The 24518-nt window shown below is 36.9% G+C and overlaps 1 protein-coding gene across 1 annotated transcript; it reads right to left on the reverse strand.

Annotated features, from left to right (window-relative positions):
• Positions 1 to 15519: 15519 nt before the first annotated feature.
• LOC122017289 (ATP synthase subunit O, mitochondrial-like) lies at positions 15520 to 20512 on the reverse strand. The gene is made up of 6 exons (XM_042574857.1): positions 20293 to 20512; positions 20113 to 20163; positions 18591 to 18834; positions 17425 to 17537; positions 16410 to 16496; positions 15520 to 15845 (listed from the first exon to the last, which is right to left on the reverse strand). Exons 1-6 carry the CDS (start codon positions 20368 to 20370, stop codon positions 15717 to 15719), a joined length of 702 nt encoding a protein of 233 aa, XP_042430791.1. The 5' UTR covers positions 20371 to 20512; the 3' UTR covers positions 15520 to 15716.
• Positions 20513 to 24518: the final 4006 nt, after the last annotated feature.

Consider the following 24518-nt stretch of genomic DNA (forward strand, 5'->3'; position numbering starts at 1 on the left):
CTAGAATTATTATTATTTATTTATGATGGGATCTGGGTTTCCGAAGCATCAGAAATAATCAGAGTCGTACCTATGTTCGACAAGGCCTGAAACGAATAATAAAAAATGACTCTTTTATTGCGGTAAATAATGGTAAAATTTAGTTTGCAAATAACAAATACACTAAATATATAAATAAACAAAAAATAATATATTACATCACTCAAAAGTAAATAAATATTTGAAATAATTACATAAACACTACTTATCTTGTTATTTTAGAAGTAAAAAATATTTATCAAATATCCATAATCTAATTGTCAGACTATTTATTTCTCAATTGACATTACTAGGTCATTTAGTTTATCCTATAATATTATTGATCGAAAATAATTTTTGATTAACTTTAACTTCGAGAAACTTCTTTCTGTCGATGCAACGGTTACTGGTATGATTAACAAAATTTTATAGGTAATGTAAATATTTGGAAATAACCCATTCAATTTTCTAGACATTATAACATATCAATTGCTCTTTGTTATTTGTTAAATAGCATCTCACGACCATCAATTTTGAACACAACTCATTATCATTAACATCTGAACATCTATCATGACTCAAAATTATTAGGGCTCCATACAGGACTTCATTAGGCTAGTTAACCACTCGAATTGTAGTAGCAATTCAAGATGTGACAGCTACAAATGCAAGTTCAAGCATTAGCATTCATAGTATCAATCAATTGCATCCAAAATACATCCCTACTTTGAATCCATGAAACTCCAACAACGGTAGCAAACTAGTAGTGCTCTAAACTAATTACAACATCAAATGCATCACCCTTAAACTAATTACAACATTAAATGTTTTGATGCAGACCATACACTAATAATCAACACTCACATAGTAATTGATAACCACCTAAAGCTTAAAAATAGAATGGCAATCGATTGTGTTAATCTCGCAGGTTTGTGTTAACTAGAATGCAGACCATGCTGGCTCGAGTCCTAATTTGTGTTAATCTCTTAGGTTTCTGGATCTAAAAGGAGTTTGACAATCGATTTAGCTTTCTGGGGAGGAGGAGCCTGAGCGAACAAAAAACATGTCATTAAATTGGTGTCATCCGTGGAAAATTCCTTAAAAAATTATTATGAGTCGATCTGGAAAAACGGTAATATAATAGTTATCGGAACATTTGATAGTATCATTTTAGCTCCGTTGTCGAGAATTAATGGGGACGACAGAGATCCAATATTCTGAGAGAATATATCTCATATGGTGGCAACAATTTTAGAAGAAACCCTACGACAAGAAGGAGCTCCTCGAGTATTAATTAGAAGGGAAAGAAAATGTTCCAATGAATCGACCACTGATAATTACCCTTATTGCGCATAGCTCTAGGGGAGATACTTCTCAATATCAATCTGGTAAGAAGCTGATCAATGATACACCGATTATACCTTCACCAATGACTCATCGTCCAAAAAATATACTACTGGTGGACAAGTTTGTAAGACTTTCTTCTGCTATGAGGGTGGTTGCTTAGTAAATTCCTTTTGTTGAGAAAATTTTAAAGGAAGATCTACCTCGACATTTCTGACCACCACATATTCCAGAGTATAATAGCTTATTAGATCTGGAGAACCATTTATGTATTTTTGAGAATGTCATCGTGCTCCATCAATATACAAAAGGAGTAAAGTGTTGTGTCTACCTCACCACTTTGGTGAGATCAGGGCAGCAATGATTCAACACATTACGTGCATGATCTATATCTTCTTTTGATAATTTTGCTATATTATTCTTGCGGCATTTCTCAAGTTCCTAAAGGTATGTGACTACCCTGCTTAGTCTATTCAATATTAAGCAAAATCCTTAGGAAACGTTGCGTCAATACATTCAACACGGGAAATTCCTTCTACAGTCCCTGAGATCTTGATAGGTGTCTTTGCCTAAGGACTCAGGGACAGTGATTTCTTTTAGTCCTTATCAAATAAGCCCTCGATCAATTTCAACACACAATTAGCAAGAGCTGAAAAATACATTAATGTGGAAGAAGCGCAATAGACCTGGCAAGAACAATGTGGGGTTCGACCAATTGAGACTAATGAACGTCAACTAGATCCCAGACCACTTCCTTGGCTAGTGCAACCTGATACACCAAGGAATCAACCTTATAATCTCAACCTTTATGGCATATCAAAGAGAGGACTATGCAGATTTGTGATTAACACCAACTCCTGAGATGATCTGTAGGTTCGGAACGAGGTCCTCAAAGACAACGCTCTCCGGCTTGTTGTGAATTTCATGAAGAGTATGAGCATGTTACTCGCAATTGTAGAGGATTAGAGGAGTTAGAACGAATCATCAAAGCTTATCCTCGTATGAGGAACATATTGACAACCCCAATCCCCCTCAACAAAGACAACCTCCACATCATCCCCCAATGTAGAATCATCTGGGTCCTCAACTTCCTGGCCCCCCTCTCCAAATCAGTTACAAGCACCACCACAAGAAGAAGGGGTAGTTAAAAATCCTCCACCTATTTGAGGAATGATTAATATGATTCATTGAAGTGTCACCGATGGTGATTCCAATAAATCTCGTAAAAGATATAGTTGAGAAAATGCATGATTGTCCGCGCACTTGAAGTTGAAACTGGACCTATCTTGGAGGCTTGGTCCTAGTGATGTAAAAGGCATCATCATTCCCCATAATGATGCTATGATAATATGTGCTCTGGTAGCTAATTATAATGTTGGCAAGGTGTTTGTGGATGTAGGTAGCTCGATTAATATTATTTATTTGTCAATTCTAGAGCAAATGGAGATCAAAGTTGAGGATCTTCAATTTGTCTCTACCTCTTTGTTTGGGTTTTCTAGATAGGAAGTACAATCGCTTGGTCAAATTAAATACCTCTTTCTCTCATAGAAATACCATAAAGGAAGACTATTCTAACTACCTTTATCGTAGTGGGCGCTCCTTCTTCTTATAATATTTTATTAGAACGATTGGCTCATAGCATTGGTTTCTCCATATCACCAGAAAATCAAATTTCATGTGAACAATGAAGTCAAAGAGGTTCGAGGAGCTCAACGAGAGTCTCAAAAGTGCTATGTTGAGACCATCCGAATAGGATAGAAAAAGAACAATTAAGAAACGTGGGAAAATTAACGATACCAACTCATGGAAGAAGTATACACCATCAAAGAAAGAGAACATTCAGAAACTTCCAAGCCAGAAACAGAAATTATTTCTATAGTTCTCGCTCAACCAGAAAGAACCACTAAAGTCTCAAAAGACCTCTCCGATGAGTTAAGAGCTTCAGTTACATCATGCCTTATTCGAAATGCAAATGTCTTTGCATGGACAACTAAGGACTTAGTTGGGGTGAGTCCAGAAATAATGGAATGCCAACTTCAAACTTCACAAGATACCCGACCAATCAACAGAAGCAACGTCATTTTGAAGTCGATAATGATAAAATTATTTGGGTAGAAGTAAACAAGCTTTTAAACACTAACAACATCAGAGAAATATAATATCCTATCCAGTTTTCCAATGTGGTGCTTGCATCTAGACCCTGAGGCAAATGACGTACCTAAGTGGATTTCTAAGATTTAAACAAACTTGTCATAAAGATTGTTATTCCTCCTACACATCGATCAACTAGTGGATTCTACTGAAAGACATCAATATATTTCAATATTATATATTTATCAAGGATATCATCAAATTCTCTTAGTTAAAGTTGTTCAAAACCAAGTGAGTTTCATCATAGTTGATGACACTTTCTGTTATACGGTGATGCCCTTTGGGTTGGAAAATACAAGGGCAATCTATCAAATATTGATGAATAAAATCTTCACTGGACAACTTAGAAGGAATGTGCAGATATACGTTGATGACATACAAATTAAATCTTTACGTGTAGGTGATTTAATACTGGACTTGGAAGAAACTTTTTCTACCTTGCATAAATACTGTATGAGGCACAATCTCAAAAAATACATTTTCGGGATTACCAAGTGGTCAACCGATTGTTGTGTTGACAGATACTACAATTGTTGTGTTGACAAATATTACAATCATTCGAATACTTACTCATCCAGGGGCCACTGAATGCCTCATCAAGTGGTCAACTGAACTAACAATACGATATTGAATATTAGCCTCACTCGGTAATCAAAGCACATGCTTTAGCAGACTTCCTAATGGAATCTCTCCGAACTAAAGAACAAGGGCCATGGAAAATCTACGTATATGTTTCTTCTAACAAGGAAGATAGCGGTGTAGGTCTAGTTCTAATTTCCCCACAAGGAGTAGAAATTAAGTTAGTTGTTCATCTTGTTAGTGCGATTTCCCCTGGATCAAGGTTGACCAGGTTGATTAAACTTAAGTTGACTCAAGCTTGAGTTTTAATATTTGAGTTTCGATGTTTGACAATATATAGATATTGCAGGTTCAATTGTTCATATGGGATATTGACGCTCAGATGTTGAATAGAAGAGTCAAGTAGGTCAACCTTGACCAGATACTTGATTGGGAAGTCCTAATTAGAGGTTAGGCAAGAGCAAGACCAACGAAAAAGTTAGAAGAAGAAGAAAATCTAAATGGTTCAGTGTTGACCGAACACTTGGTGTGGAAAGTCCTTGTGAGTGAAGCTAGGCAGATTGGAAAGTCATAGTGAGTGAAGCCAGACAGTTGGAAAACCTTAGTGAATGAAGCTAAGCAAATTGGAAAGTCCTAGTTAATGGATCTAGGTAAATTGAAAAGTCCTAGTGAGTGAAATCAGGTAGTTGGAAAGCCCTAGTGAGTGAAACTAGGTAGATTGGAAAGTCTTAGTGAGTGAAACTAAGTAGGTGGAAAGTCGTAGTGAGTGAAGCTAGGTAATTGAAAAGTCCTAGTGAGTGAAGCTAGGTAGATTGGAAAGTTCTAGTGAGTGAAGTTAAGAAGATGAAAATTCTAGTGAGTGAAGCCAGGTGGAGAAGTCCTAGTAAGTGAATCTATGCAATGAGGAAGTCCTAGTGAGTGAAGTCAGGTAGTTAAAATCCAGATGAGTCAAGATTGATTGAACATCTAGGTCAAGGTTGATTGGACATCTGGTGAATGGAAGTCCAAGTGGGTCATGAATGATTAGACACTTGGCACGAGACGATAAGTCCAAGTGGGTCAGGTTGACCGGACACTTGGCACGAGGAGAAAAGTCTAAGTGGATCAATGTTGACTAGACACTTAGTGACGAAGTCCCAATAGGTCAAAGTTGACCAGATGCTAGGCAATGAGGAATCCCAATAAATTACGGTTGACAGGGTGTTGGGCAAGGGAACCTTACACTTGAGTTAAGCAAGTTAGATTTGATCAATCGATCAAACCATAAATGTTGATTGATTGGGAGAGTGCGAGCAAAGGCAGCCCAATCAATCAGTTGATAGATTGGGGTTACGTCAATCGATCAATTAGAAGACGATCATCGTGACACAAAAAGGCCCTGAATCCATTGGTCAATTGATTCAGGCATTCTCAATCGATTGGGAAGCCTTTTTTTCGTGAAGCATAATGTTACCTGTGCTGAATCGATTGGGAGCCTTCCCAATTAATTCCGAGGATTCTCACGAGAACACAGAAGTACTTTGAATCGAATGGTCAATCGATTCAGCTTCTTTAATCGATCTGACGATTGATTGAGATATGATCGTTGGCGCAGGATGCAGGTAAAAGCGCTACAACGGCTTCAAAGGAGCAACTCTTCTCACATCTTGTTCATCGATTCTCTCCAACTCACCACCAGAGTTCTTGAAGACTTAGAGGGAAGTGTTGTTGCATTTCCAAGTTGATCAAGAGGTGGACAAGTAAGAAGGAGCAAACTAGGGTTTTAGTGTTGTAAATCTTGTAAGATTTGTTTGCATTAGCTTCCCTTTTTCTTCTTGTTGTATTAGAGTCTTGTAAAGGGTTTCTCCACCTCCGAATTGTTCCAAGAAGGAGTGTTTTTTATAGTGGAGAGAGTTCTCATATGTGAATCATTGGATTAGTCACCTCTTCTTAAGGTGGATACCAAGTAAATCCTTTGAGTTAGCATTGGAAGAGCTTGTGTCATATTTTCTGTTGCAAATCAACATCGACGAAGCAAGACTAGCTATTCATCGTCCCCTCCTTCTAGCTCCGAAGTGTTCCAACAAATAGTATTATAGCGAGATCGCTCTTCACCGAACTCATCGCCGGAAAGGAAAAAGAGCTAGAAGAAGAAGAAGAAGAAGAAAAAGAAGAAGTTGAAACTCTAAAGTTAACAAAGTTAAAGACTTTATCAACAAACTTGACTTCAAATGGATTTTCGAGATGGACTTAGATTCGACACAAAGGCACCTCCATCATACATATCTTCAAGCTTCGATTTTTGGAAATCAAGAATAAAAAATTTCTTGATGGTGAAGATAAAACAATGGTTTGCTCTAATGGAAGGATTTAGGCTCCAAAGGATAGCAAAGGTAAAATCATCAAAAGAATCAATTGGAGCAAGGAGCAAATTCAATGATGTGAGGCCAATGACAAAGTGACCAAATTATTGGTCATTTATTGCTTAGCAACATCTTGAGCAAGATAGGAGAATATGAAGATGCCAAGGAGCTTTAAAGCAAATTGGAAAATGTTCATGAAGTCCTCTCCACTACACCAAATCAAGAAGAATCCAAAGAGGGAGACTCATTAGATCATGAATAAGAAGATTTGGAAGTTGAGAGATGCTCATCTTTCAAAGGAGAAGAAATTGAAAAAGATCCATCCTCAAGAGAGCACAGGGACAAAAGCAAAAGGAGATACTCTTTGTTTCACGTAGATGAGGATTCGGAGATTGAGAGATGCTCAGCATCCAAGGATGAAGATGAAGAGGCATCCATCTCAAGGATTGAGGGGGAGCGCCAACCCTTGGTATCGGATCAAGAAGAAACCTCCACATCCGGATCAAAAGAAAGATCATGTGCCACCCCTACAAACAAAGAAGGTATAACAATTTCAATTATAAATAATAAAAGTCACATTATTTGCTTTGAGTGTAGGGAAAGTGGGCATTACAAAAGTAAGTGTCCGAAGTTGACCAAGAAAAATAGTCAATTGGCACCAAAAGGCAAAGAGAAGCCCAAGAAAGTTGGCCTCGTTGTGTGAAAAGATAAAGAACACATTGTGTGCTTTTCTTGCAACCAAAAAGGGCATTATCGGAGTCAATATCCTAATGGGAGGAAACCGACCAAGGTCAAAAGAGGAAGCTCAACTCAAGGGGAAGCTCTTAAGAGCAAACGCAATGTATCATTTATTAATTCAATTCCTTTGAGTAATGATAAAAAGCATACTAGAAGTTATCTTTACCATTTTAATACAATTTATCATGAAAATAGGAAGCATGATAGAGTTAAAAAAATATGTAGCATATTATGCTAAAACTATCATACCTAAGGCTAGGAATGTAGATTACAATTTAGGTAAGAATTCTAAGGATTTTAGATATAAGTCTAAGGATAAAAATGCCAAAGGAAATTTAGGGAAATCCACATCCAAGAATTTAAGGATGGAAAATCAACTCTTAATGTCAAGAATTGATAAATTAGAAAATATCTTAAAAAAATAAAAATATTAAAAGAGAAAAATCTAGGGATAGATAGTCAAGAACCATCCAATGATAGGAAGGGTTTAGGATACAAACCTCAAGCCAAGAAGGATGCCCCTTTTTATCATAGAGTTTCATATAGTTATGAAACTAGCCCTAAGTCTAGTGGTCAAGTCAAGATAACAAAAAAAGTTATCCCTAGAAGTAATGTGACTAAGGCTTTCAAGAAACTTAAGAAAGTCACTAAAAAGGTCACAAGGGAAATTATCCCTAGGACATAGAGGAGTCTAGCATGACCAAGACTTCTAAGAAGCCTAGGAAGGTAACTAGAGAAGTTATCCCTAGTGAGTACCTAACACACCCAAGGAGCACCAATAAATTTTAGATTTTTAAGAGTATGTTCTTTACACCCTAAATGGGTTTAGAGGGCGTCCACTCTAATTGGAAGGGTAGTAAACCCAACCTTGATGAAGTTGACACTTGAAGACATTTTTAAAGTTTTGTTAACTTTTGAAAATGTAAATTTAAATGTTTACTCTTTTGGAAGAGTAAAATGTGCTAAAATTTGAAGATTTGGAGTTAATTAAAATTGGCACAAATAGGAAGAGTAAAAGAAATACTAAGTTAGGATTTGACATTCTCTTGCGAGATAAGGGCAAACTTATGTTGATTCTTTAAATTTAGTAATTAATTAGAGATAGATAGATAATCTAGGTATATTATTTATGCTAAATTATCATGATTGATTGCCCATCATATGCACTGACATCATATTTTACATCCATATCATTATGAAAAATATCACATGTCATGTCATATATACATTATATAGCTATAGTATATTTTCGTTTGAAAATGATTCATTTTGATGTATGTCATAAATCATCATGTATTATTATAATTCTTTGTAGTCAAGGACAATGACATTAGTTAACAAATGACATCTTAGGTAGATGATCATAATTTAAATGTCTAGTTAGATATGCATGAACCCTTAGATTAGGGAAAACCAATATCAATATCTCACAAAGACCATAAGTTAGCTTGTATGTGTTTTAGTGCACATTAGACACAAGTGAGATATTAAGAAGATGAACAAAATTCAAGATATTGATTTAGTGTATCTTTTTAAGTTTTAATTTCATCAAACACATAGTTTATGTATTATTCAATCATTGGGAAAGCTAATATATAAGTCATGTGCATTCAGCTCAAAAAATATGGTTGGAAATTATTTTTGAAAATCATTTCAAAATATTTTTGGAAAACCTTGGTGAAGGCTATCTTTTGATAGAAATCACCATTAGATAGTCAAACACAAACTAGAATAAAACATTGAAGTTTTCAGTGGTTTCAAGTTTTGAGAAATTATTTTTTTAGAAAACTATTTTTTCATGATAGTATATGACATAAATAATGTCTACGTAAAATTTCATGATTTTTTGATAATCGTAAAATTATTTGTGGATTTTTGAAATTCGGTGTGAAATCAAAATAAGAAATTTCAGAAATCCCAATTGATCAAGTAATTGATTCACATGCATGAATCGATTTGTGAATCAATTAAGGTCATTCGCTGCGAGCACAGAGGCCCGCGGAATTGATCAAGTGATCGATTGGCCCAGACTTGAATCGATCAGGTGAATGATTAAGGTTATTTTCGCGAGTATACAATGCCACTAAATTGATCAAGAGATCGATCAAGCCCCCTCGGAATCTATCAGTTAATCGATTAAAATCCAACTTTAATCGATTAAGAAGGTCGATTTGGGCCAAAATGATCTAATTTTAGTCCATTAAGTCGTATTTAGTCGTGTTAACCATCCTTAACCCTATAAAACTTATTTACGAACATTTAAGGATAGTTTTCTTGATAGAAATAAGAATTAAATTGTTAAGGTAGATTAAGTTAGAGTTTAGGATGAGGTTTAGTTTCAAACTTAGATTTTGAACCTCAAAACTTCAAATTTTGGATTTCCTAAAGATTTAGAAATTTTAAGTCATTGTTGGTGCAATGACAGAAGTTTGGAGTATGTTTTGACAGGAAGCTACTCCTTGTAGGATCGATACATGCTAGAAGGGGGATAGCACTTATGCCTTTTTCACGTTTTCGTCTGAAATCAATTGGAGTAAAACACAGCGGAAATAGAAGATAAGATAAAGACAAGCGTAACACTTTTGGTTACTTGGTTTGAAACCTTTGACGACTCCTACTCCAAGGCCCGCAATCGTTGATCACTTTTGTTAGGTAATTCACTATCAATTCGAAAATTACAAATACAGATATGAAGTATAAGAATAATACAATTGAAGTGCTCTTAATTAAAATTATACCGACAACTTCTAAGGATCTGAAATGGTTGAGCTTTCCATCATCGAAGCAGAGTTTGGGTGTCGAGGTTCTCAGAGCAACGCGCGGAAGCTAATGATTGTCAGAATTCGTTGTCCCGAAGTGCTGGGTCGAGGCCTCCTTTTGTAGCCAAGCTAAACCTGATCCAGATCCACTGATCTCGGGATTAGGTTTGACTCAACATTGATCGGTCGACCGAACATGCTGAATCTGCTTAGCTTTCCATCCAGATGTTGTGACTTTGAATAGAATCTTCCTCCAGTCGACCGATCCCTCTGTTCGATCGACCGAACACTTGACACTCCTCGGCTTATCTGGTTCGATCAACCAGGTCTGAAGTTTATCCACCATTCGATTGACTGAGCCTCCCTATTCTGTCAACCGATCCCTCGATCTACACTTCATCGCGAGCCAAAATCTGCTCTTCTAGCTTAGTGGTTCGATCGACTGATCCAAAGGTTTGGTCGACTGAGCAAGGCATAATTTGACCCTGCAACAACGTTAATCTTCCTGCAAAACAGAGTTAGAATAAAAGATAAATCAGTATATAAAAACAAGTTTTGATAACCTTCAAATTGTCTGGTCCTGACTTTGAGTTTCGTTGAAACTCTAGGTCGAACTGACAGCTACTGTTCCCTCTTCAGAAAACGCGTCCTCACCTACTCCTCTCAAGAGAGTTTACCTTTTGCCAGATCGATCCTCTAGACCATCTGGACTTTTGCTTAGCATTCGAGACTTCAAGACTTTTCCGCTTGACGTCCGATGTCTGACCCGTCCAATCTTTCAGCTAGTGTCGGTGACCCTGAGGATTTTCACCTAGAGTCCCCGACTCTAGGATTTCGCCTGACGTCCTCGACCTGCCAAGACTTTATCCAGTCCCCCAAACCAAGACTTTATTGTCTAATCGCAGCTAGGACTTTCCATAACATAGGGTTACCTCCCCCTAGGACCTAGGGTTACCTCTCCCTAGGACTTAGGGTTACCTCCCCCTAGGGTTTTCCACCTGCATAGAATCTGCTAGAACTTTTATCTAAGAACCCTTAGGATTTTCTTACAAGCTCATTCACACTTGTTAGATAACAAAACAATTTAAGTTTTGAACCCTTTGCCGTTATCAAAATATAGATTTGATCATCTGGTGCTCCTTACACCAACACTCCTTAAAGACATGGTTTTGATTTTATTCCAAAATAATGAAACAATGGAAGGTTGGAAGCCTTCATTATAATGAATGCTCAAGGTTGAGTATTGAAAAATAATGAAAAATTGGATATCTTCATTGTGGAGTATGAATGCTCTACAATGAGCATTGTATGATGGGTTAATGATCAAGGGTAAACATTGGAGACAATGAAGGATATGAGACCTTCATTATGATATTGTAAATAACATATGGATAACTCTTTAGGAGAAGAATTTTTGATATATGCTAAAGGGGGAGAATATAGGATTTAAGTTAGGCCTTCATTACCCAAAGGGATAGTTTACCCTCTTAGAAATGGAGAGAATGACAGAAACCCTCATTCATGCTTTGCCATGAAGAAAAGTTGAGGCTATGAGATTATCCTAACTTAAACATATTATCAAACATCAAAAAGGGGGAGATTATTGGTGTAATTTCCCCTGAGTCAAGGTTGATCAGGTTGACTAAGTTTGAGTTGGCTCAAACTTGAGTTTTGATATTTGAGTTTCGATATTTGACAATATATAGATATTGCAGGTGTAATTATCCATATGAGATATTGACGGTCAAAAGTTGACCAAAAAAGTCAAGTATGTCAAGATTGAACAGGTACTTGATTGGGAAGTCCTAATTAGATATTAGACAAGGGCAAGACTAACGGAAAGGTTGAAAGAAGAAGAAAATTCAAGTGTGTTAGTGTTTACCGAATACTTAGTGTGGAAAGTCCTGGTGAGTGAAGTCAGACAGTTGGAAAACCCTAATGAGTGAAACTAAGTAGATTGAAAAGTCCTAGTAAATGAAGCTAAGCAGATTGAAAAGTCTTGGTGAGTGAACTCAAGCAGTTGGAAAGTCCTAGTGAGTAAAGCTATATAGATTGGAAAATCCTAATAAGTAAAGCTAGGCAGATGAAAAGTCCTAGTAAGTGAAGCCAGATAGTTAGAAGGCCCTAGTGAGTAAAGCTAGGAAGATTGGAAAGCCCTAGTGAGTGAATCTAGACAAATGGAAATTCTGGTGAGTGAAGTTTGGTGGGGAAAATCCTAGTGAGTGAAACTATGTAATGAGAAAGTCTTAGTCAATGAAGACAGATAGTTGAAATCCAGGTGGGTCAAGGTTAACCGGACATCTAGTGAGTGAAAGTCCAAGTGGGTCATGGATGATCAGACACTTGATATGAGACGGTAAGTCCAAGTGGGTCAAGGTTGATCGGGCACTTGACACGAAGAGAAAAGTCCAAGAGAGTCAGTGTTGATTGGATACTTGGTGACGAAGTTCCAGCAGTCAAAGTTGACTAGATGCTAAGCAATGAGAAGTCTCAACAAATCACGATTGATCGAGTGTTAGGCAAGGGAATCCTAGACTTGAGTTAAGCAAGTTAGGTTTGGTCAATCTATCAAACCAGAGCCATTGATCGATTGGGAGAGTGCTACGTGCAAAGGCAGCCCAATCGATTAGCTAATAGATTAGGGCTACACCAATCGATCAGCTGATCAATTTGAAGTCGTTCATTGCGACACAGAAAAGCCCTGAATTGATTGGTCAATTGATTCAAGCATTCCCAATTGATCAGTCAATCAATTGGGAAGCCTTTTTGTCTTGAAGCACAGTATTAGCTGTGTTGAATCGATTGGGAGTCTTCCCAATCGATTCTGGGGCTTCCCCCGGTAACACAAAAGTGCTCTGAATCGATTGGTCAATCAATTCAGCTTCTCCAATCAATCTGATGATCAATTGAGATATGACTGTTGGCACAGGATGCAGGTAAAAACACTTCGATGGCTTCAAAGGAGCAACTCTTCTCACATCTCTTTCACTAATTCTCTCCAACTCACCACCAGAGTTCTTAAAGACTTAGAGGGAAGTGTTGTTGCATTTCCAAGTTGATAAAGAGATGAACAAACAAGAAGGAGTAAACTAGGGTTTCAATGTTATAAATCTTGTAAGATTTATTTGTATTAGCTTCCCTTTTTCTTCTTGTTGTATTGGAGTCTTGTACGAGATTTCTCCACCTCTGGATTGCTCTGAAAATGAGTGCTTTTGATAGTGGAGAGAGTGTTCGTGTGTGAATCCTTGGATTAGTCACCTCTTCTTGAGGTGGATACTAAGTAAATTCTTTGAGTTAGCATTGGAGGAGCTTGCGTCTTATTTTTCGCTGCAAATCAACATCAACGAAGCCAGACGAGCTATTCACCCTCCTTCCTCTAGCTCTGAAGTATTCCAACACGTCTCATATTTAGGGCCTCTAATAACAAATCCTAATATGAAGATTTATTAGTAGCTCTGTGATCTACTTTGTGGTACTACAAGTGAATAAAGTATTTAAAATTAAAGATGAGAAATGTCACAGATATTGCTAAATAGTAGAGAAGACCAAAGAAAATTTTATAGAATTCTTATTAAAGAAAATTGCTCGGCCATACAATTTATGATCTGATGAATTAGCGTGGTTGGCTAGTTCTCTAGGTGAATGGACCTCTCGAGAGGTAGTATCTCAAGTGGAAATGATGCCTCAATTGGAGGCTACCCTAGGTCTAGTAACGAATGATCTTGAGAAAATTACCTGAAGACAGTGTGTAAGTTATACAATTTAGATACCGAGCAACCAAATTCTGCCTTTTAGGAGTTTTATATAAGTCATCCAATGCATGACCTTTATTACGTTGTTTGGGAGAGTAGGAGGCTGAGTATGCATTAAAAGAGATACATGAAAGACCCTATGGCAACCATCTAGGAGGACAATCTCTAGCTCAAAAGGCACTGTTGGTTGGATATTTTTGGCCCGCCTTAAAAAAGAACGCAATGCAAGTGGTAAAACTTTGTGAAAGATGTCAATGACACCAAAACTAGCAAACACGTCTAGCCAAATTGATGAAATCATCAATTGCTTCTTGTCCATTTGACCAATGGAGAATAGATATAATAAGTCCATTTCCTAGGGGAACAGCTCAAAAAAAAGTTTATCATTCGAAATAGGTCGAGACAGAGGCAGTAAGTAGTTCACATCGTAGAGCAAGCTGTAATAAAATTTCTGTGGCAAAATGTTGAATGCAGGTATGACATTCCTAGATGATTGATTTCTGATAATAGTCTTACTCAGGGAAGAAAGATACATAAATAGTGTAAAGAATTCTAAATAGAGCAAGTATTTACATCCATGGCCTATCCTCAAGGCAATAAACAAGCTGAAGCGATCAATTAGGAAATTGTGCACGAAATAAAAACTAAGTTAGAGCATGTAGTTGGAATCGGGTGGAAGAATTGCAATATATCTTATGGGCTTTCTGAGCTATACCTTGTCGTATCACTAGAGAAATCCCCTTTTGCATGGTGTATGTAGCTGAAGTTGTGATGCCAGTCAAAGTAGCATTGGATTCCTCTCGAATAGTTGCTTATACTCCAGAAGACAACGAAACTTCTTGATATGAAAAGTTTGACTCGGTTGAAGAAAGAATGTAAGCCTTTTCATGAATTGCATGATATCAATCTCAAGTTACTTGGGCATACAACAAGAAAGTTATCCCCCTCTTTTTTCAGATTGATAATCTTATCCTTCAAAAGGCTTACCAGAAGGATAAAGAGAAAAGCTGAGACGCAAATGGAAAGATCCTTATTGAGTGATCCGTCGTGTGGACGTTCTCTTATTCACTAGTGGATGTTGAAAATAAATCACTATTAAGATCATAGAATGTGTAAAACTTATTACCATATTGCAATGGTTGATGTATGTGCTCGGTAAAGAATAATATGGATTTCATGAACATGAATACTTGTGAAGGTTCAAAGAGAGTTTAGTGGCATGGGGAATATTCAATTTCTAATATTCAAGCCATAATTCAGTTAAGCTTGTTAAGTTCAATATTATCCTAGGACTTCTTCAATTCGCAATTATTTAATTATGAATATATTATGGTGATTATGGTCATATCAATTTGACGACAAACACCTCTTATTATAATTGTCTACCTCTTTTAGGGATAGTATAGTCCACTAAAAAAATCTCTTTACGAATAAAATCTCTCAAATCTACTTAAAAAAAACGATTATCATAATTTACCTACATCACCTTTTGCTACCAGTACTGCCCTTTAAAAAACTGAGTTGTGTATTTTTCTGATGCACTTTCTTCCTTCCACCTCATTAAACATTCCATCAATTAGTATTTCCATCAGAATGATTTTGCCTATCATATGTAATTTCATATTTTCTTCGTAGGTTAGTTCAGCAGTTGTTGAATACCACCTCCGAATAAATTTTATCTTTTTATTAAAATTACTATTTAAACCCTTAGTTTGGCAATTTTTTATATCTTTCTTACAAATTTCTCTTTTAGAACTAACCTATAAAATAATCAATATCGAACATATTCTGTTCGATGTATTCCTAAATGATAGAGAAGTAAAAAAAAACTAAATATAATAAATTTAATTTTATTGGTGAAAAATGAATTGAAGAGTACCAACACAGGCATATAATCCTGCTATGCTCGTTGTTGTCGTTAGGGTTTACCCCAAGCTAGACATGTCGATGGATGTTAGGGTTCACTTCTCCACAAATTTATTTCAGGTCAACCACCATTGAATAACAGCAGGTCGAGGGACGTCGGAGAGGGCCTAGAGGTTGTCAAAATTAATAGGCTCCCTCAAGAGTTTTTCCATCTGCTTGGCCCTGGTCTTTATCGACATGTCAAAGACCTTGTTTCCGAACTCGACCACCAATCCTCCAAGAATGCTGGGATCGATCTGTCAGAATCACAAAAGGTGAAAAAGATGAGAATTCATAGCAAACAAAACGAGCTGGACGGAGATCAACCGACTGGTTTCCGGTTTTTATCACTGATGGTTCAACAAAGAATATTCTGACTGTCTCAAGGCGAAGCAATTGGAATAAACAAAGATCTAAGAACTTATTAAAAGGCAAAAACAAATAAAGCTATTTCAGAGGAATGAAAATAAAGAATTTAATCCACTATGCAAAAAAGTAACAAAATGCAAATATCATGAACATTTGCACAAGTTGTATACAACATTAAACTAGTTTGTTTCAGTATACAGTCTCCTCTCTCATTCTGAACTACCTGGGGTTAAAATGAAGAAGATTGAATTGATACATCTGTTGCCATATTGCAAAAGCAAGAAATGTAGAGATTATTAGAAAAGCTTTAAGAAAACATTGCAGGAAACCACATCTCTTTTAATAACATGTTTGTGGAAACAGATATGTTGCGATCTAAAAGCAAAATCTGTTAAGTGAGAGAAGTTTATTAAACCCACTCTTGTATTTAACATGATAAGTAAAGAAAGTACCTTCTGCTCGAGCTTGGCAGTTTTTCCATGCCCAAGAATATCTTGCATAGTCAACTTAAGCTCCTTCTCTTCTTCCGCAGGAAGTGGCTGGCAACAAAAAAACCAAATCGTATTTAGCAGCTAGAATGCAGGAAGGCGCATAGGGATCATGTTAGATTCTCACTGGGGTTACTTACTCCTAAAGCTTAACCTATCACAGGTAAAATTCTTAAAAATATCTGCTTAGATAATTTGCAAGAGTGGAATATCTAGCTGCCAGTTCAACAAGTTCACTGCATCAACTTCACAAAATTTACTATTTCTCTTAAATAATTGAAATTAAAGGAATTTAATACAAGACCTCTAGATTGGGCACCATCTTAAAATTTGATTTAACTGACCGCTTACTGCTGATCTAATATTTTGTTAAATTTTGATAAAGCAACCGCCAACTGTCAAAGTTGAGCCATCATGAAGAATTCAATTTGTAGATTAATAATAATAACAAGTAGTACTCATCAACAACTGCTGAACAAACATGCAAAGAAAATATGAAAGTCTAGACACATGCTAGGCAAAATCATTTTAATGGAAATACTAGTTGATTGACATGTTTAATGAGGTGGAAGGAAGAAAGTGCATCAGAAAAATCATTGCACATACCATATTCGCTAATTAATTGTTTTATTCTATGTATTGGTTTACTCATTTGTTAATTCAATTTTTTTCCCAAGCATTCTGCCCATCTAATTTTTTGACTGTAAATAATTAGGACTCAAAGTGAACATGACCCATAACACTCTGTTCAATTGATGAACTAAATCACGAAGAATCTCATAGACCTCAATGTTTAAAGGAGTGTACTATCCCTATAAGAGGTAGACAATAACTATAATGTAATATCAACTGATATCTTATTTTCAAACAGAGATAAGCATTTATTATGGTTCATTTATATTGAATCATGAGCTTTATAACTAACAATGAATTCCAAATTAGCCATTGTGCAGGTGAGAAATCATTTAAGAGGACTTACGATCACTGTTGTAACAATGACTTTAACTTCTCCCCTTTGTGCCATAGTCAACTCAACAAATCTCTTAGAAATACGATCTATGTGTGCAAGCCTTCCATTACCAGCCAAGACAGCTTTCATAAATAAAAGGGGAAGAAAAGTCACAACGTTATACGATCATTAATTGCAATTGAACCTCATAGAAAGCCTCAACACTTGATTTCATTAAATGGATAGAAACATAGGACAAATGCTTCATTCATACAACAGTTAACGCTGGAAATCTGAAATAATTCAAACAAAATAAATCATCACATGTAGGACCTACTATTAACCGCTAATGTTCTTCAAATATGAATACTGAAGAGGAATAGATAATGACATTTTTAAAAGAAAATCATACCAAGAACCAACATAGGTTTACTGAGATACGCAATAGGTTTAAAGCTAAATGAACCTTTCCTTGAGTATTAAATATTAACCAATACAAGTTATCCATGAAGCTTGTAGAAATTTTGCAGAAAAAAGGGTGATGCATGATCAAAACATGGTAGGCATACACAACTTGTCCTAAGGCATAAGCATGTATGTAGTCATTAATCATTATCAATTATCATCCATAGTAATTCATATGATCAACTATTTAATCCAACTACTAGAGAAATTACTGAAAAAAGCTAGTCATAAACACAAAATCATGTATCAGGTACCTGAAATCCAGTGAGACACACTTTGACAAGACACTAATTTTAAAGATAAACAAACAATATTAAGAGGCCATAAAGAAAATCGGATAAGATTAGCATAAACCAGATATCATCTCTATAGCCACCTAAAATGACTATGAATAGCGTATGTAGTAAAAAGTGATAGTCTATCATGTGCAAGAAAGCATATCAAAGCACCAAAAATGCAATGCAATAGAACATATAGTAAACTAATAGCAGTATAGATATGTTGCAACATGTAGATTACATAGTAAACTAATGGCAGCATAGACATTTTACGACTACGATGCACAAGAAAGCATATCAGAGCACCAAAAAAGCAATGGAATAAAATACATAGTAAACTAACAAATAGACACGTTGCAATGTGTAGGTTACATAGTAAACTAATGGCAATATAGACATTTTATGACTTGTAGACAAAAGTGTTCACAAAACAGGAAATGAAAAGAATAATACCTAAGAAATTCTTGGTGATGTCAGAAAATCCAGCTTCAGAAAATATTTCAGTGACAGTTTTGACACGGGTCTTTTTAGGAATTGACATGTCTTTGATGAACTTTGAAAACCGAGGACTCCTCTTGGAAGCCTCTACCACATCAAGAATCTCAGCTTCGACCTTGTCCAATGCATTTGCTTTAGTTGAAGCAATGAAAAGAGCAGTTGCATAATTTCCAGAACCTCCAAATAGTTTCAAGGGCACCTGTATTCAATGATGATAAAATGAATAAAAACAAGAAAATTTAATGAACTAACATAAGATAGGAAATCAATTACAATTATTTGTCAGGCAAAAAAAAATTGCTTAGCAGCACTCATTGGGAATTCCTTATTTGGCATATGTTCAGCCAATCACCCAACACATGCACCATTTTCGTTCCCACTTTGACTAATCTCTAATAATAAAGAGTTTTCATTTTTTAAGTCCAGAAGAAACCTACATTGTAAGAACATTTAGTTCTATGAAGTGTAGGGTAGAATGAAAACCAGCTATGTTCTTCTCGATAATCCACTAGAAACTTTCACCTTTCTTCTCAAAAGGAAGTTTAGTTTCCTTCCACCTCATGCATATTTATTACTTAATTTAGTTTTCACAATTGTGCATGTATCTGCATATACAAAATGCCTTACACGCATGTTTACTATTCTCACTCCAAAGGGTGTAAATGTATGGTTTATTTTGTGAAAATTCAAAACACAAAAACCCTATTGAAAGGAACATCAGGTGATTCTAGGTTCATACAGTTCACAAATTAATTTGTACCATTTGTTAACTATGATATGGTTTGAGTCCAATCAAAAACTATGATATGGTTAAAGTCTATTTATAACTAAGATGTCATACAGAGGATACAATTACATCTACAATGGAAAAATAAAGGAATAGTTTGCACAAATAAAAGAACATTCCACATATATGAAATTATATGCCAATATATCTCATGATGTGGTGCATCTAAATCTTATCTGTAGAAAGTATAAGGTACATAGCTATAAGGCAAGAGGCACAGGTCAAGTATCCTATTACCAACAAGAAAGGAAACACTAACTAAATGCTAGAAATAAAAATGAGGAACTAGTTTCAATCATAGAAAACCACACGAACAAGATAAAAAAAAGTTTCAGTTGTTTCTCATTCCCATGCATGAATCTTTTGAAATCCTCCATGAGAGTTTCATACTCAAGTGATATGGAATATGGCCCCAAGAAGATCTACAATAGTGTAGAAGTCTAAAAAACAAATTGATGAATTGAGCATATTGTAGCACATACATTTATCAGATTACATGATGACAAACCACTAAAAAAAAGTTCAGTTTGAGCTATTTCTTCCTAAACTCATAGAGTTGAATAATAGCAATGCATCAAATCCAACAAGTTCCACTACCACCCTGCGCCTATGTTTTTTCACGAATAAACCAAAAGGCAGCAATAGCATAACAAAAACATAATAGATATTACATCTCATTATGGCATTTACCTTGACCTTTGCTTCAGTTGGTTGTGTCTGGATCGCAAAGGTCCTTAACCCCTGCAGAAAAGATCTCAATCTTTAAAAATCAAAGCATACGAACATCAGAAGTTGCAGAGATAGATATAAGACCTTACGAATCGAAACCAAATTCAACGTGAGAGAATAGGATAAGGCTGCCGATCTTACCGTGCTGAGTTTCCCCAGGGACCACGCGCCGGCCGATCGAGCACAGAGGACAGATCTTAGGCGCCCCGAGAGAGCCATCAACCTTAATCCTTTTACCGGCCACGATCGAGAAGCTTAGGTTGAGTTTCGGTGGAGGAAATCCTTTCACCGGCCGCGATCGAGATTCGATGAGCTTAGGTTGAGTTTGGAGAGCATAAATTGATAGCCCTTCGTAAGTGGCCCTTGACAAGCTCGGGAGGAATATATATTGATTGCCCCGTAGGTGGGCCGTGACAAGCTTGGGCCGAACCAGTATGATTTGGGCATAACCCAGTTCAGATCCTTTAAACCAGAGCTGTCAATTTAAATTGAATTGATCAGATTAGCTCATTTTACCAAATAATTTAAAAAGTTAGGTTAAAATTTTATCAATTTATTTTAAAATCAATCTAGGTAGATTGATCTGCACGGATCAGTCCATGATGGATTTGAGTTGACGCAGGTTAAGAAAAAAATATTTTTTAAAAAATTTAAAATAAAATTAGGAAACTCAATGACTACAACCTAATTCACATCTAAATTTAAAAATTTTAATCTTTTCTATAATTATTTTTATTTTTATTTTAAAGATTAACCCGCTTAATCTGCAATACATCTTAAATTAAATTGGATTAAAGATTTCCAACGTACAATTATAAGAGCATATGCAATGGCAATTATTTTAAAAAGAGTGAGATTTTATGTTAGTGAAAAGAGATTTTAAAATAAGTAAGAATTTTATCTTTTGATTGATATGAGGGAGCATAAACCTCTTTAGAAGGTTTATAACTGTGGAGCCTTAAGGGTGGCTGTAATGTTGAATTTTTTTTCTAGACCTAAGAACTCAGCAACTAAAATTGGATGTTAGGTTCAGGTCGGCCACTTGTTTTTTTTTTTAAATTTTTTTAAATAAATAAATATTATAAATAACAATAGTAAATAGAAAATGTAGATAATAATGTGTGAATTAGTGAGATTTATAAATATTATGACATTTTTATTTTTAATATGATGATAATGTGACATAATAAGTTTCATAATAAAATTAAATTTATAGATTTAAAATTATGATTATTCTATCGACTTGTAGGGGTGTAATCGAGCCAAGCTAAGTCGAACTCTTGAATGTTTGAGTTTGACTCGTTTATAATTGAGCCGAGCTCGAGCTTTATTTAAAGAATATATTTATGACTCACGAACTTATTTGAGTTTTTATCGAGTTTAAACAAGGTTAATAAATATAAATTTAAATATAAATTTAAATTTAAATATTTATTAAAAATTAAATTATATATTTAGAAAAAGCATAATATTCTTATTAAAATTTATAATTTTATTCTAATAAATAAAGTTATTATATTTATCTATATATTTCATAAGTAAAGTATAAAATCTATATATTTAATATCAAAATTATTAGTTTTTTATTTAAAATTTGATTCATTAGCTCCTTCAGCAAAATTATTTATTTGTGAGATGTCGGTTGTCCCTTTTCTCTGCTTATCTCTCGCCTTGGGCAACGACCCCCTTTCGCCATGGCTAAGCAATGTCTTCTGCTCCTTCCCCCTCGTTGATTTCCGAATAGAGCACCGCCTCCCCTCTCCTACCGTTCGGGACTCTACAGCCCATGACCCTTCTTGCCGCCTTCACCTTCGGTCGGACCACACTACCTTCGGCGTCGCCGGCCCTTCCCTCTGCACACCGGTAGCTTCATCACCTTAGCCGCCAGCCACCTCCAGCTTCCTGCCGCCTCTGGCCTCTCGGCTCAGTGCCACCTTCAGGTTTGCGCCGTCTCCGATTCTGTGCCACCTTCTGCTCCCAGTGCCTCCGACCGCTTTTACGGATTTGATATGCTTTTACATTTAATCTTTAGGTACTTCATTATAGTATTATTTATCTGCTCCGTATATTTCATTGGAGATTTACTTGAACATCAAACTGGATGGTTGGGTAACCCGAACTCCCTCTATCTATCTTTTTCTTTCTTTTAGCAGCTTCATAGGCATTGTTGACTATGGACTTTGTAGGATTCTTGGCTTCCTGTTCCTAGATTTTTTTTCTTGGAGATCCAACGACTCAGTTAACCTAGAAGGATCTCAGTTAATCTAGAAGGCATCTCATCACCTTCCTCTCCTTATGGGTCATGGTGTCTTGGTCCACTTTTCCGTGTTGGCCCTGAGACGGGTTGGCGGGGGCGCTGGGGGCGAGCGCATTCGCCTTTTGCCATTATGGTGTCTTGGTCCACATTCTAACTAGCTCATTGACATTTTATCTCACACCACTTTCGAACATGATTAAATTTGATGTTGTCTGTGAAAATATTTTCGTCTGATCTGGAACGTGAAGATAAAAGATGTTGGAAAATTCTTTGCCATCGTCATGATCCTGAAAGATTTCGACAAATAGAGCACCGCCACAATGCATGAGCAAGGAATTATACTTTTTAAGGCATTGTTCTCGTTCGACCATTGCGCTTGAAGCTCACGGATCTTAGTCCCAGCAGGATCCTTATTCTTCAAATCCTCAGGTGGCACAAACGTTGGGTTTTCTATTATATTATATTCTTTCTCCAACTCCACGGACGTTTGAGAGTTGAGGGATTGAGTCGGCTCCTTGACAGATTGATTTTCTATTATATTTTTTCCTTGATTCCATGGACATTTGACAGTCGAGGGGTCGAGTTAGCTCTTTGACAGATTGATTTTTTATTATATTCTTTCTCCGATTTTGTGGGCATTTAGGAGTCGAGAGATCAAGTCAACTCCTTGGTAGATTGATTTTCTATTATATTCTCTCTCGGACATTCATAGGGCTTTGTGCCCCATTTTTTTTTGAGTTGACTCCCATTGATGAGACGGAACCCCCACGAGCCGACTTCCCAGCTCTCTGGGACATCCATAAGCTTCCACTCCCCACTTTTTCTCGGTTAGCTATCGCTAATCAGGCGAACCACCCACAAGCCCACCTCCCAATTCTCCCGGACATCCACAGGGCTCCGCACCCCATCTTTTCTCGGTTGGCTACCGCTAATCCGACGGGTTATCCATGGGTCAACTTCTCGACTCTCTTGGACATCCATAGGGCTTCGTGCCCCACCTTTTCCTAATCGGCTACCAGCAATTTGACGCCCCCCAGGGCCACTTCCCGACTCTCCCGAACATCCATAGGGCTTCGAGTCCCATTTTTTCCTAGTCGGCTATCGCCAATTGGACAGGTCCCCCCACGTGCCCACTTTCTAGCTCTCTTGTATATTTATAGGGCACCACATCCCACTTTCTCTCGATCAGCTACCCTCGATCAAATGGGTCCCCCACGAGCCCACTTCCCAGCTCTCTTGGACACTTACAGGACTTTGCTCCTCATCGTTTTCCGTTTGATTACAATTGATTGGACAGGTTCTCAGGGGCCCACTCCCCAGTTTTGCCCGGATTCACACGAGGCTCTACTCCCCGTTCTCTCCCGTTCGGTTCCTGCCAATCGGATAGACCCTCTATAGACCCCACTCCCGGCTCTGACCGGATCCTCACGGGCTTAGCTCCTGCTTACCTCAGGGTTTGGCTCCCATTGACATCTGGGCTTAACTCTTGTTTACTTTAGGACTTAATACCCACTAACTTCAGGGGATTAGCTCATCGATCAAGAGACTGGGGGCTCAGCTCTCCGGTCAGATATTCTAGGGGCTTCATCCTCAATCAAATACTTAAGGCTCAAACTATTCAAATCCTTGACTCTGTGGATCCTTGGGAATCGTGGGGCGAGCACTGTCTCACTGTTTTTGTTGTTTGCTTGGCACTCACCGCTTAGTCGGCACTCGCCTTACTCACAGCTCATCCAACATTGTCCTTGCCACTCTCTCACTACCGTTGTCACCTCTCGCTCGGCATTCGCTTTGTCGCCCACTCAATCATCTGCTCGTCACTTGATCGACACAATTTTCGCTACTCATTCGACACTGTTTTTGTTGCTCGCTCAGCACCATTATCGTCGCTTGCTCGGCATCGCCATAGTTATTTGTTCGGCATCATATGATAGGCCCAATGATCTGACTTTGTAGTCTGGAGCCATTCAAGCTTACGATAGACTTGATGCGGTAAATAGAGATGAGGACAATGGGGAAGGGCATTTTGGAGATTTGACTTTTACTCCTTTTGGGGTTTTCATCAAGATGAAGAAAAGGGAGCGAGGGGTTTTCTTCTTCGTTTACTCCG

The sequence above is a fragment of the Zingiber officinale genome, chromosome 8B, assembly GCF_018446385.1.
Source record: "Zingiber officinale cultivar Zhangliang chromosome 8B, Zo_v1.1, whole genome shotgun sequence".
Taxonomy (NCBI): domain Eukaryota; kingdom Viridiplantae; phylum Streptophyta; class Magnoliopsida; order Zingiberales; family Zingiberaceae; genus Zingiber; species Zingiber officinale.

Excerpts from the sequence above, each read along its gene's own strand:
- LOC122017289 (XM_042574857.1), bottom strand. The coding sequence starts at position 20,370 with ATGGCTCTCTCGGGGCGCCTAAGATCTGTCCTCTGTGCTCGATCGGCC. Across the intron at positions 18,835-20,112 it reads CAACTGAAGCAAAGGTCAAG|GTGCCCTTGAAACTATTTGG; the intron begins GTAAATGCCATA and ends CATTGAATACAG. Across the intron at positions 17,538-18,590 it reads CATCACCAAGAATTTCTTAG|CTGTCTTGGCTGGTAATGGA; the intron begins GTATTATTCTTT and ends TATTTATGAAAG.